At 66.2% G+C, this 11,462-nt stretch overlaps 1 protein-coding gene across 2 annotated transcripts; it reads right to left on the minus strand.

Annotated features, from left to right (window-relative positions):
• Positions 1-281: 281 nt before the first annotated feature.
• On the minus strand, positions 282-9,439 carry CSRP1 (cysteine and glycine rich protein 1). 2 transcript variants are annotated; one of them, XM_011367272.1, is made up of 5 exons: positions 9,321-9,439; positions 4,856-4,937; positions 3,929-4,058; positions 1,754-1,847; positions 282-1,360 (listed from the first exon to the last, which is right to left on the minus strand). In XM_011367272.1, the coding sequence occupies exons 1-5, from the start codon at positions 9,430-9,432 to the stop codon at positions 1,284-1,286; spliced, it is 495 nt and encodes a 164-aa protein (XP_011365574.1). In that variant the 5' UTR covers positions 9,433-9,439; the 3' UTR covers positions 282-1,283. The 2 variants fall into 2 exon arrangements, with proteins under 2 accessions (XP_011365574.1, XP_011365573.1); XM_011367271.1 differs by having other exon boundaries at positions 4,769-4,937.
• Between the last annotated feature and the right edge of the window lie 2,023 nt (positions 9,440-11,462).

Genomic DNA, 11,462 nt, shown 5'->3' on the forward strand with positions numbered 1-11,462 from the left:
GATGTGGCCGAGCTCGTCTCCCTGCCGGGGCTTTCCAAACCGAGAGATGTTCTGAGCAGTCTGGGGGCCTCGCCGAGCCCCTCAAATTCCAAAGCCCAGAGTTCCACGCCCAGACGTGGGGTGGCGGACTGGCCGTGGGAACGGGGTGGCCAGGCCTCTCCAGGCAGCGAGGACGGAAGCAGGAACAGACCACTCTGAGGCCCGCTGCTGTCATTCTCCGATCAGGCTCCCCCGGCCCCGGGCGAGGGGTGGGCAGCGGTGACAGGACCAGACGCCAGAGCTCTGTTCTAACCGCTTTTATTGACCAGGTGAAGGATCAGCTTGAATACAGCCCGTGCCTACAGCCCTTCAGGTGAGGGGGGAGCAGCCAGGCCCCTCGGCCTCGCTCCTGCTGCTGCTGCTGGGGGGCCTGGAAGGGAGGGGTGACGTGGCCAGGAAGGTCCCTGGGCAGCGTGCGGTGGGAGCGGAGGGGCGTCCGGGGAGACCAACGCGGTGTCCCCGTCCGCCTCTGAGGGTCAGGCAGGCGTGGCCGGAGCGGGGACAGAACTGGCCCGGGCCGTGTGGGGACAGCAAGGCTGCCACTGCCACCTCCGGGCTCCGGGTCCAGGGCGGAGCGGGCTGCCCTCGATTTGGGCCCCTGGTGAACAGGAGTACGTGCTGGGGTGTTTCATCAGGACCCCATCCCAGGGGACTCGGTGCTGGGGTTCTCAGACCTGGCTGTTCTCCCATCCCGAGGGGAGGACACCGTCCCCCACAGCTTCCAAGGCCAGGGCCTCCAGAAGCAACTGGCCGTGACAGTCCACGACCCTGTCTACACGCCTGCCTGTCCCCCACCGTGACTCCCAAGCTGGGACTCCCTAGGCCTATTCTGGGGACACCAAAAAACAACCTTCTTTCCTACAGAGGAGAATCTCTGGGGTCCAGGACACCTGAGCCTCCCTGGCCCGCCTTGGCCCCGCCTCCCTCCCTGCTGGGCTGGGAGATGTGGGCTCAGGGTCTTGGCCGGCTGATGGTGGACATTCAGCCTCGGAGGCTAAGAACAGAGGCTTATGGGGCAGGGGGTAGGGGGAGGGCTGCCCCACCAAGGCTCCAGCTGGTGAGTGGCACCAGGCAGGGGAGCCCCCGAGAGGATGGGTCTATGGCAGACCCCCCAACAACGGGGACTGGGCACCAAGTTCCAGCCCCTGGTGACAAGTGTCAGGGCTAAGCGAGGAGTCCCGGGGTCACCGAGGCTGCGGGGAGGGAGTGGCGAGCGGGTGCACAGGGTGGGTGTGGGCGCCGCCTCACTCGGAGTGGACCAGGGCCCCCGCTCCCTGCCCGAAGCCAAAGCCCTTCGGCCCGAAGTTTTTCGCGTAGCATCCTGTGGAGAGACGGGGTGGTCAGGGCGCCCCTCCCCGCCCAGGACAAGCGCTGCCTAGCACCTGGCCAGGCCTCCAAGGCCAGGTCCCTGGGACCCCCAGCTCGGCAGCCCCGACCGCAAGGGCCCCTCCCCCGCCCCAGTGCTGAGATGGCAGAAGGGGTGTGTCCGCTGTGACACGCTGGACCAGGCAGGGGCCAGGAGCTCGGTCTGCTGCGTGCCTTTGGCCAAGTCACGTCCTCCCTCCGGACTTGTCCCCGCTAAAATGCACGTCATACCAGTGCTCCCTCCGGACACGACCCCAAGGCCAGGACCTGGTTCGCAGAGCAAGGGAAGCGCTGCTCGGCCCCGCCCCCTGTGACCCCCCGGCCCTTGACTTGGAGCAAAGCCACCCACCTTTGCAGTAAATCTCGCCATCCTTGTCGGCCAGGGTGGTCGACTCGAGGCCTTTGCCACACTTGGCACATCGGAAGCAGGACTTATGCCAGGACTGGGCGGGAAGGAAACAGTCAATGCCACCACCAGTGACTAGGGTGTCCCCGCCCCCAGCCCCAGCCCCTGACGTGAGAACAGCCGTGCAAGGCTCAGGACGCTCCTGAAGTCTGCTCAGCTGGTGCCACTGCGGGGACACGGCCTGGCCAGTGGGGGGAGCAGGCCAGGGTCCACACGGCACCTCACACCATCCTCAAGTGGCCAGATGGCCAGTGGCACCTGTTGCACCACAAAGGGCGGTATCACTGCCCAAGGCAGGGCATCCCGTGGGCATCCGTGTGCGGGCACAGGCCCGTCCTGGCCCTGCCCTGACCGGTGACACAGGTCCACACTTCCCATCCTGCACGATGGCTGTGAGGACGACGCTGAGGTGGGTGCTGCCTGACCACAGGGCAGCCTTGTGTCACTGGGACCTTCCAAGCCAGCCCGGCCTCTGAAGCTGGTGATCTGGGTGCCTCGTGTGCCCGAAGGCCATGCCCTCTCGGAACGGGCAGGTGGTGCCTCGCTCGCCGGGCAGCTGTGGGGACTGAGTGACTTCAGCAGCGTAATGTGCCTGGCACAGGCCGGCCCAGGGGGCCCTGAGCCAGGACGTCTGGTGGAAGGGACCCGGGTCTGTGAGTGCACGGAACTCGGCAGGGAAAGGCTGGGTGCGGCTTCTCTAAGGGCCACAAGAGGCCACACGGTGCTGACAGCCGCCTGGGGAGAAGGCAGCCCAGGGACAGCGAGACTTCTCAGAGGCCCCAGCAGCATCCCCGAGCGGGCTCCTGGCTGACGTGCAGACAGCTCTGCAGGGGCGGGCGACGTCCAGGCAGGACAGAACAAGGCCTTTTAAGGGCACAGAGCCTCTGTGAGCACAGCCCCCGTGTCTGCGCTGGAGGCAGAGAGGAAGCTGGGCCTCCTGGGAGCTCCCGGCTGCCAGACCAGGCACATGGCCCCTTGCAGAGCCCAGCAGACCTCGGTCCTCCCCGCACCCAGCCCCCCGGCGGCCACCCAGCCTGCTTCGGCCTCTGCTTCGGCCGCTCCAGACTCACACGAGGCCCCGCCCTCCGTCTAAATCAGCACCTCCCGGCGGCCCCTAAGCCCAGCACCCCCAAGCACCCCCATTCCCAGACATCTCTCTTCCGGCTAAGGCCAAGGGTGGGGCCTCCTCCTTGAACGTGAAGTCTCTTCTCTCGACTCCCGAGAAGTACAGCCTGAGCCCTAACCTAGAGCCCAGCTCCATGGCGACATATCGATTCTTAGCGATTCCTAGAATTTTCTCATCTCGTAGGGAGACGCAGCCAAAAAGACACCGACTCGACTGTGACATTCGTACGTCCCGTTTTCACACCGGCTGAGCAGTGGCTCCTCATCCTGACCTCAGCGCAGACCCCGGGGGTGGGCAGTGACACTAACAACAGCGTCACTACGCTTACGTGGCTGGGGCCGCGGCCGCGACGTCACGGGAAGGGCTCGCCTGGCAGTTAAAAGTTCGCAGACACCTCCTAAGGGGCCTGAGCCTCGAAAATCCCTGCCCTGGAGGCTTAGTGGGGTCCTGGGGGTCCACACCCTCTGACACAGGGTGTGTGCTGGGATCACAAAACCGAGGCTCTTCCCAGAGACGTTCCCGCTAAATGTGCAATTGCGGGGCCTGCGGGCCCTCCGACCCCGCGCTCGTGCCCTCCGACCCCGCGCTCGTGCCCTCCGACCCCGCGCTCGTGCCCTCCGACCCCGCGCTCGGGCCCTCCGACCCCGCGCTCGTGCCCTTCCAGGCCTGTGGTCTCCGGCCAGACACGATGGCTCTTCGCGAGCCCCTAGCAATGCTCGCGGGCCTCGAACGGTCAGGCCCAGCCTGCTGGGGCTGCCAGGCTCCAGGGCGACAAGCTCCGAGGGGCCTGGCAGGCACAGGGACAAGGGGTTACCCCTTTGTGGTGGCTTTGAAACGAAGGTAGGGAGGGATGGCACAGGGCTCAGACCCTCTGAGCGGAGCTGGGGCCAGACGTGCAGAGTTCTGGAACCCCCATCTCGAGAACCGCCCCCCCCGGACCCCCAGAACGTCACCGTCCCCTCCGCCTCCCCGTGACCCCGGCAGCCACTTACCTTCCCAGCGCCAATCACCTTCTCAGCAGCATAGACCGCCTGGCTGCAGCGGGGGCAGTGCTCGGAGCCCCCCATCTTCTGGGCAAACTTGGAGGCGTTGGGGTTGGTGGTGGGCTTGTGGCCAGGGGCCCTACACAGGGGGACATGTGGTAAGGTGACACGCTGAGAAACATGCGGGGCTGGCACCGTGTGGCCACGACCCCGCCTTCCCCGCGCCGGGCGGGGCGGCTCAGCCTCAGCCACCGGCTGGAGCCCCCGGGCCACCAGGCCCTCCCCCACTTCACGGAGGCACAGACCGAGGCCGGTTTCTGTGGAGCACCCCGCCTCCCTCCCCGCTGGGCCCCAGCTCATCTGCTCGGGGTCGCCCGCCTCCCGGCCCCCATTCCCGCGGCCGGTCTGGCACCGGTCCCCAGGAGGGGTCCGCCAATAAATCACTTCTCGGGGGCCACGACCTTGGCTGACACGTGGTAACGCATCCATCATTTTGGGCCATTTCTCCTGGGCCAAGGGGCCGGCCAGGCTGACTGCCAACGGCCGCTGTTTACAGCAGGTCAGAGGTCACTGGGTGCCGGGGACTCAGTGGCATGACTTCCCGCAGCAGGGGTGACAGATGCCAGAGGCCGGTCTGGCTCAGACCTCACTGGCTAGGGGACCCCCGCAAGTCGCCGGCCCTGGGCGAGTTTTCTCACCCATGAAAGTGGACTAGACCAGGTCACTCTGTCTGATTCCCACAGGACCCCAGCACCCCGGGCCGGCCTAGCCCTTACAGGTGTTCCACGTGACCCGGCCATGACGGCTTCCCAAGCCTCCCGCCACGGCCCGCGGGAGGTGGGCACTCACCCCTCGGGCCTGATGCCCAGGGCCTCCCCCTTGTCCATGCTCAGCGTGCCCGCGCCCTGCCCGTAGCCGTAGCCCTTCGGTCCATACTTCTTGCCGTAGCAGGACCGGCAGTAGATCTCCTCGCCGTGCACGGCCACCGTGGTGCTGTCCAGGTTCTTCTTGCAGACCACTGTGGAGGGGCGTGAGCACGGTGAGCAGGCGCCAGGCAGCTGGCCGCTGTGCCCCACGGCTCTGAGCTCCTGTCACCCCAGACCCTGCCCGGAAATGCGGGTCAGGAGGGCCCTGAGCTGGGGGGACAGGGAGGGTCTGCACTCCTATCGCTAGGAAAGCCGGCCCCTCTCAGACCCCTGCACCCTCAAGCCTCCCAGGCTGCACTGCACCCACGGAGGAGGCCACGGCCTGAGCTGACCCCGAGCCACAGGACGCCCCGTGAGGGCCTTCACTCTGCCCTGGACAAAGAGACCGTGAGTCTCGACGGGGAGCCGGGGCGGGGTGGGGGGAAGGACACAAGAGAAGGCGGGGTTTCCTGCCTCCAGAAACAGAGTCCTGGGGAGACGGTCTCGCACAGGGGCGAGGGCACAGGTGCGCCGAGGCGCCAGGAGAGGAGTTTGGTTTTCTTCAGGGCCCAGCAAGGCGGGCTTTGAATGGAGCCGCCTGCCACACCCGTCCCAGCAGCCCTGGCGGACCCCGCCTCAGCCCTCACTCTGCCTCCGGGCTCGGAGCTCAGACCCGGGGCAGCGCCTCGGCTCCCCGCCGAGGGACTGGAGGGGCAGGGGCGCACCCGGCTGCCGCCCCAGAGGCATCTCACTCTGGATGCCCAGAGTCAGAGAGCTCGGAGCCTGGGTTGCCCACTGACAGAGGCCCAGAGTCAGATCCTGCTGTCCCCTTTCTGGCCGCATGGCCTGGGCAAGTTACTGTCCCCTGCGTGACCAAACCGCACTGAGGCTGGACAGGCAAAACACCCGCCCAAAGGGGGTGGTGGGAACTGAGCCTTACGTGTGACCGCTCAGCACACGACAGGCACCCGGTAAGGGCTGACCGCTCTCTCTCCCAGTCTGTAAAGTTAGAGCCAGCAGGACACAAGGCACAGGGGACACCGGCCAGGCCCCCAGGGGCTCGGCTTCACACTGGGTCTTTGGGTCCTGTCCTGTAATCTTAATTCGCTTCTACGTATCCCCAAATATCGGGATTCAGTGTGGCCGCTGCACTGCGCCCTCAAACCCGTCCTTTCGAAGGTGGAGACCTGGGGAGAGGCCAGCCGCCCTCCCCCGCCCCCCGCCCCCTCCCTCCCACGATGCTCTCGGCTCAGCCGCTCATCACCCTGAGCCCCAGGTTGGAGACTTCAGTCTAAATAAGGCCACTCCTGGGCTGCCCTGAGTCCCCGCCCCATTCCAGCACTCGGGGCAGCCCAAATACGGAAGCCCCAGCTCCCGGCCTGGCTGCGGGAGACGGGGAAGGAAACCAGCCAAGGCCTCCACGTTCCCGCCCAGGCTGGGCCTTCCAGGGCGGCCGGGAGCCGCCTGGAGTTGCTTCCTGGAGACGCAGCTGGACCTGGAAATTCCAGGACCAGGGAGGCAGAGCAGCTGGGGGCAGCGGTCACCTCTGCCCGGTCTCCAGCCCCAGCACGGCATGGCCCATGGCTCCCTCTCCAGGTGGCTCCTCGCCACGTCCACTGGGCCTGGACCCTCGGGGACGTCAGGCTCCTATGGGCCTCCGCTGTGCCTCGCTCTCCCAGACCCCCGTCCTGCCCACGGCGGCCCACCCCCGACCCCCCACCCCCTGCCTTGGCCCTCCGCCCCTGTGGGCTCCACCAAAGACTCACCCAAGCAGTTCTGAGTGAACCTCTACCCAATAATTAGCCAAAAAAGAGAGTTACGGGTTCGTTATCTGGGCAAATTACTCAGCATTGGGTGTGCATCCAGATGCCACCTGGCCACGTGAGGCCTCGTGATGCCGTCTGGGAACAGGCATCCCCAGCGGAGGGTCAGCCCCCTCCCCACCCCAAGTCAGAGTGATTCTCTCTGCTTCCGGAAGAAAAGCAAGGCCCACAAAGAAGTTCAGGCTCACAGAACCAGCCAGAGGCACGGTTGGGCCAGAGCCCAGCACGACTTGGCCGTTTCTGCCGCCCAGGTCCCTTCCGGGCAGGCCAAGCACGTGGGAAGTGAACACTGGCAGCAGAGCTCAGCCTGCGGTTCGGGAGGCGCTGGTGTCCGAGGGCATGTGGGCTTCTAAGAGCAGCCCAGTCCCATCGGCCACCACTGTGGGGTCGGGCCAGACCCCAGCCTGCCCTGGAGGGGGCCGGTCACAGCTCAGGGCCAGGCACTAGCCTCAGCCTCGCCGGGCCCCCAACCGAGAAGCTGGGCTCTCCTGCCCGTGCACGGGAACTGGCCGACCCCACGGAGACCACGGGAGTGCAGGCCCTCTCCGTCCCTGCTCCCGGGTCGAAGGCCAAGCCCAAGGCCACGGTCCCTGGCCTCGTCCTGTGCGTCACCCTGTCTTCCTGCCTGTCCCAGCCTAGAAAGGGAATGTAGGCACTGAGCTGGGTTGATCCACAGCCGAAATGCCCAGAGGAGCTTCTGGGGACACACGCGGGCCCGGCTGGCAAGGGACTGTGGCCCCGAACGCCAGCCCGGCCCAAGCCTGGGGCCTCTCTCCCTGAGGGAACAGTCCCTGACTCCATGGGTCACCCTGGATCCTCGAACCCAACCTGGACGCTTTTCACGGAACCGGAGAGGTGGCAGCTCTTCCATTCCACGTCCTTGTCAACAGCCGACCAAGAGCTCGGAGCAGCTCTGGGCCCCGGGAACAAGCAGGTCGCGGAGCCGGCCTGGATCGTGGAGACCATCTGAGCTCTGAAGCCCCACTGCTGAGCGGGGGACCCCAGAGACCCACAGCCGTTCCCGGTGGTTGTTAGTGTCGGCCGCCCGTCCAAGCCCTGCCCCGGCCTAACTTTCTGCAGCTGCTTCTAGTCCCCGGCACCGCTCGCATCCTGGCCCGGCCTGCTCCCTCCTCCCTCTGCCACCCCCCAGTTCCTGACTCCCCTCAACTGCCTGCCCGACGGCCACCCCAACGAGCAGGACAGCAAGCCCGGGCGGCTCAGCCACAGCTGGCCTCTGGTCAGTGATTAGCAACAGCTGAGGGCAGAGAAGCTGCCTGACCCTCTTCCCGGCCATGCCAAGCCCTCCCGCTCCCTCTGAAAAAATAAACAGCTCAGAATTCCTCAGTGCGGTGAACTGCTGAGGACGAGCCGCTGCTGTCTGCAGCTCCCCCAGGGGTGGGGGCCGGCGAGGCTCCGGCAAGCTGTCTGTCCCCACGCGTCGGCGCAGCCCACGGGCTGTCACTCCTGCACTAGGCAGCTTCCACAGGTGGAGGTCTGGTGAACAGGTGGCCCAGCGGGACCCTACTCTGTCTGCATCAGAAGTCTCCTGGCACGAAGCAGCCGCAGAGTCCCGCAGCTCCGCTTCACGTGATGCAGGCCGGCCGGCCACACTGCGGCTGCCTCAGCCACGTGTGTGTGTGCGCGTGTGCACGTGTGTGTATGCATGCCTGCACGCGCGCGTGTATGCTTACACGTGTGTACATGCATGTCTGTGTGCGCATGTGTGTGCGCGTGTGCTTGCACACGTGTGTCGGGAGTGTCTTTCACTTACTAAATACGCAGTTGTTGTGAGTGCTCCATTTCCCAAGCTCCTTGCATCCCGATGCTCACGACACCCCCCCCAGGGCCCCCGCACCCATGACAGAGAAACCCCACGCGGAGAGGAGCGGGCGACCTCGTCCGTGAGCACACACGTAACAACGCCGCGTCGCACGCGCCCTGCCCGACCGGCCTGCTCGGAAGCGGGGGTTGGCAAGGACACCCCAGCACCCACTCTGCTGCCCCCAAGGAGGACGGGGAGCTGCAGCTGCCTCTTCTCAGCGGACTCCCCCACCAATCACCGGCCGCTCAGGAGTCTGGGGGGCTCCCCCCACGCTACCCCTTCCTGGAGGCTCGGGGAACACCCCAGCCCAGGCGCTGGCCGTCTCCGGCTGCCCTGGTTTCCTGCTCCTCCGGGCTCTGGGCTTTTGGGGGTGGGAGCCACAGAGCGTTGGTGCCCGTCTCCTTCTCCCAGCTGCAGGAGCAGGAAGGGAAGTGAGGGCGGCCCCGAGGCGGGCGGGAAGAGGCAGCCGCGCCTCCCCCGGAGCTGCCTTTTACCCAGGGGTGATTCGGGCTCACGGGCTGGTGAAATCTTGGGCTAAAAGCATCTTCCTCCTAAGTGACAGACTGTGGCAGAGGGGAAAGATGAGAATGTTCGCAGTGGAAAATTTCCCCAGCCTGGCCCTCGTCCCCCAGGCCGCCACCCCCACCCGCTCTGGCCAGCTGGTCCCGTTGGAAGAGGCCTCTGCAGCAACAAAGAGGCCCTTAAGTGCTTCCCGCCCCAGCTGCAGCTTCAGCCAAATGTCAAGCTGTTTACATCCCAAGGGGCCAGTTCCCCAGGGTGCTGACAGGCCGGCCTGGGGGTGCCCCTCCCTCCCCCGTCCCCAGGGACCCGCAGGGCCTGGCCCGACTCACTGCACAGGAAGCAGGACTTGTGGAAGCTGTTGCCTTCACACTGAACCTCCTCGGCGAAGTACACGGTCTTCTGGCAAACCCCGCACCTCCTGCCTCCTCCCCAGTTCGGCATTCTGCAACTGGACACAGACAGAAGTCATCTCCAGGGCCACGGAGACGCAGGCGGCCATGGGCAGGGCCTGAGAAGCAGAGGAGGCCGAGCCGAGCTCCTGGGGCCCCTTCCCCACGTCCCGCGCCCTCGTCCAGCCGTGGCACGGCGGCTGCGGCAGCCTCGACGTTCACGAAACCAGAGCTCAGAGACGCAGACCCTGTGCGAGGGCCACGGCACGCGGGGCCCTCCTCGTGGACAAGCGGGGGGCCGGGCCTCCTCGCGGCTGAGACTTGGGTCCCTGGAGGGGTCCGTCCTGGGCAGACGGGCTGGGGAGCCCACCCACAGGGGCTGCTGGGCCCTTCCTGGCTGTGGACACACTCGCTGCCCAGCTCAAGGCCTTGTCCCTTCACCGGGCTCCTGAAGGGAGATCCCAGCCACGTGCCGGGCTCGAGGGAATGGCCACCTTTTTCTTGCTGACTACCCTGGTTTTCAGCCACATCGTGTGGCCTGGACCTAACCTAATCGGTCAAGGTTACTGGCTCAGGATAGGCCGGCCACACATTTCAGGCCAACAAGACAGAATAAGATGGGGAGCTCTGGGGGCTCTGGAGAGAAAAATGTCCCGACCTTCCACGAGAAGCTTCTGGAAGCGAGCCCCGCCCTCGATGAGGAGGGGAGCAGGGGCTCTGGGGTGTTGTCTCGAGGGGGAACAGGCAGTCCCAGGACGAAGCTGACAGCAGGAAAGACAGACCCGAGAGACAAAAGAAACCCACTGTGCGGTGACGTCATCCAGCCACCGAATTCGGCCAAACTCACTCCGGACTTTCCAGCTAAAGGGACCAGCCAAGTCCCTTCAGCGCTTTAGCCAGGGACTTCGCGGGCGGAAGTGTCCCCAGAGGCAGCCGCGGAGGCTGAATCCCCCTCCCCCCGTCCCAGCCAGGCCACAGGTCCTTTCTGTGGAGCTCCTCACTCAGGCCCTATCGGGGACTCCCTGGCGCCTGAGACGCCCCCACCTCGAGCCCCCCGCAGCAGAGCCCACTCACTCCCCAGCCCTGTCACCGTCACCACACCTCCTACATGTCGGGGCTGTGGTTGGCCACCCCGTCCACCCCTACAGAGCCCAGAGCAGGGCCTGGCCGAGAAGGAGCCCGGCAATGCCTGTTCGGAGCTGGGGGCCGTGCGCTGTCCCCACCCAGGGGTGCAGGGCCGGCCGCCTCTGCACGAGGAGCTCCCCGTTCCAGGTCTGAACGGCAGCAGCTCACACACGTGCAGGACGGCCCCGCTGGCCACCGACCTCTGTGCCGTCCTCCGTCCGGGCCGGTCCTCCGACGGCCCCTCCCTGCCCTGCGGACACCAGGGACCAGCTGCCTGGCTGAGCAAGAGCTCGGGGCTGCAAAACCACACAAGGAGGACACTGCGATGGGGGCGTATTACTATCCCCTGACCTCCCGTCCCCCTCCTTCCTGTAACAGAACCCTGACTCCGAGTGACTCAGTGGTGCCCCCAGCCCCAGCTCCAGGGCACAGCCCGGCTACCAAAGCCAGCCACGGGCCCCTCCCTGTGGGGGCTGCTTCAGAAACAGGCATGAAATGTCCGGGGGGAGGGGTCTGCTGGAGAAGCTTCCGGGGAAAATGGGCCTGTCACATGGAGCCCCCGGCTCTCTTCTGCCTCTGACGAGGTGGCCGAGCGTCACCTCGGAGCTTGGGGACAGACTGCACTGCCACGTGCCGGACGGTGGACACAATCTCATTCCCTTGGGAGGACTGGAGGTGGGGGGCGCGTGCCCACTCGCCCACGGGTAAGAGGTCGCGGCTCAGCGGGCCACTAGCTCGCAGTCACTCAGCCACAGGAGACAGAACTGGGGTCCAGCGCAGACCGGCCAGATCTGAGACTTGTCACCCCACCTGCCATGCTGCCACCCCCCACACTGAAAAGCGCCTGCACGTGATGAGCACGCAGGACACCGGTGCCCGGCCCTCCCCTCCCCTGCCGCCCCTGAACCCACGGGGGACCGCTCTGTTGCCAGGAGCACCCCAGAGGGACACAACCTC

Source organism: Pteropus vampyrus, unplaced genomic scaffold, assembly GCF_000151845.1.
Source record: "Pteropus vampyrus isolate Shadow unplaced genomic scaffold, Pvam_2.0 Scaffold131, whole genome shotgun sequence".
Taxonomy (NCBI): domain Eukaryota; kingdom Metazoa; phylum Chordata; class Mammalia; order Chiroptera; family Pteropodidae; genus Pteropus; species Pteropus vampyrus.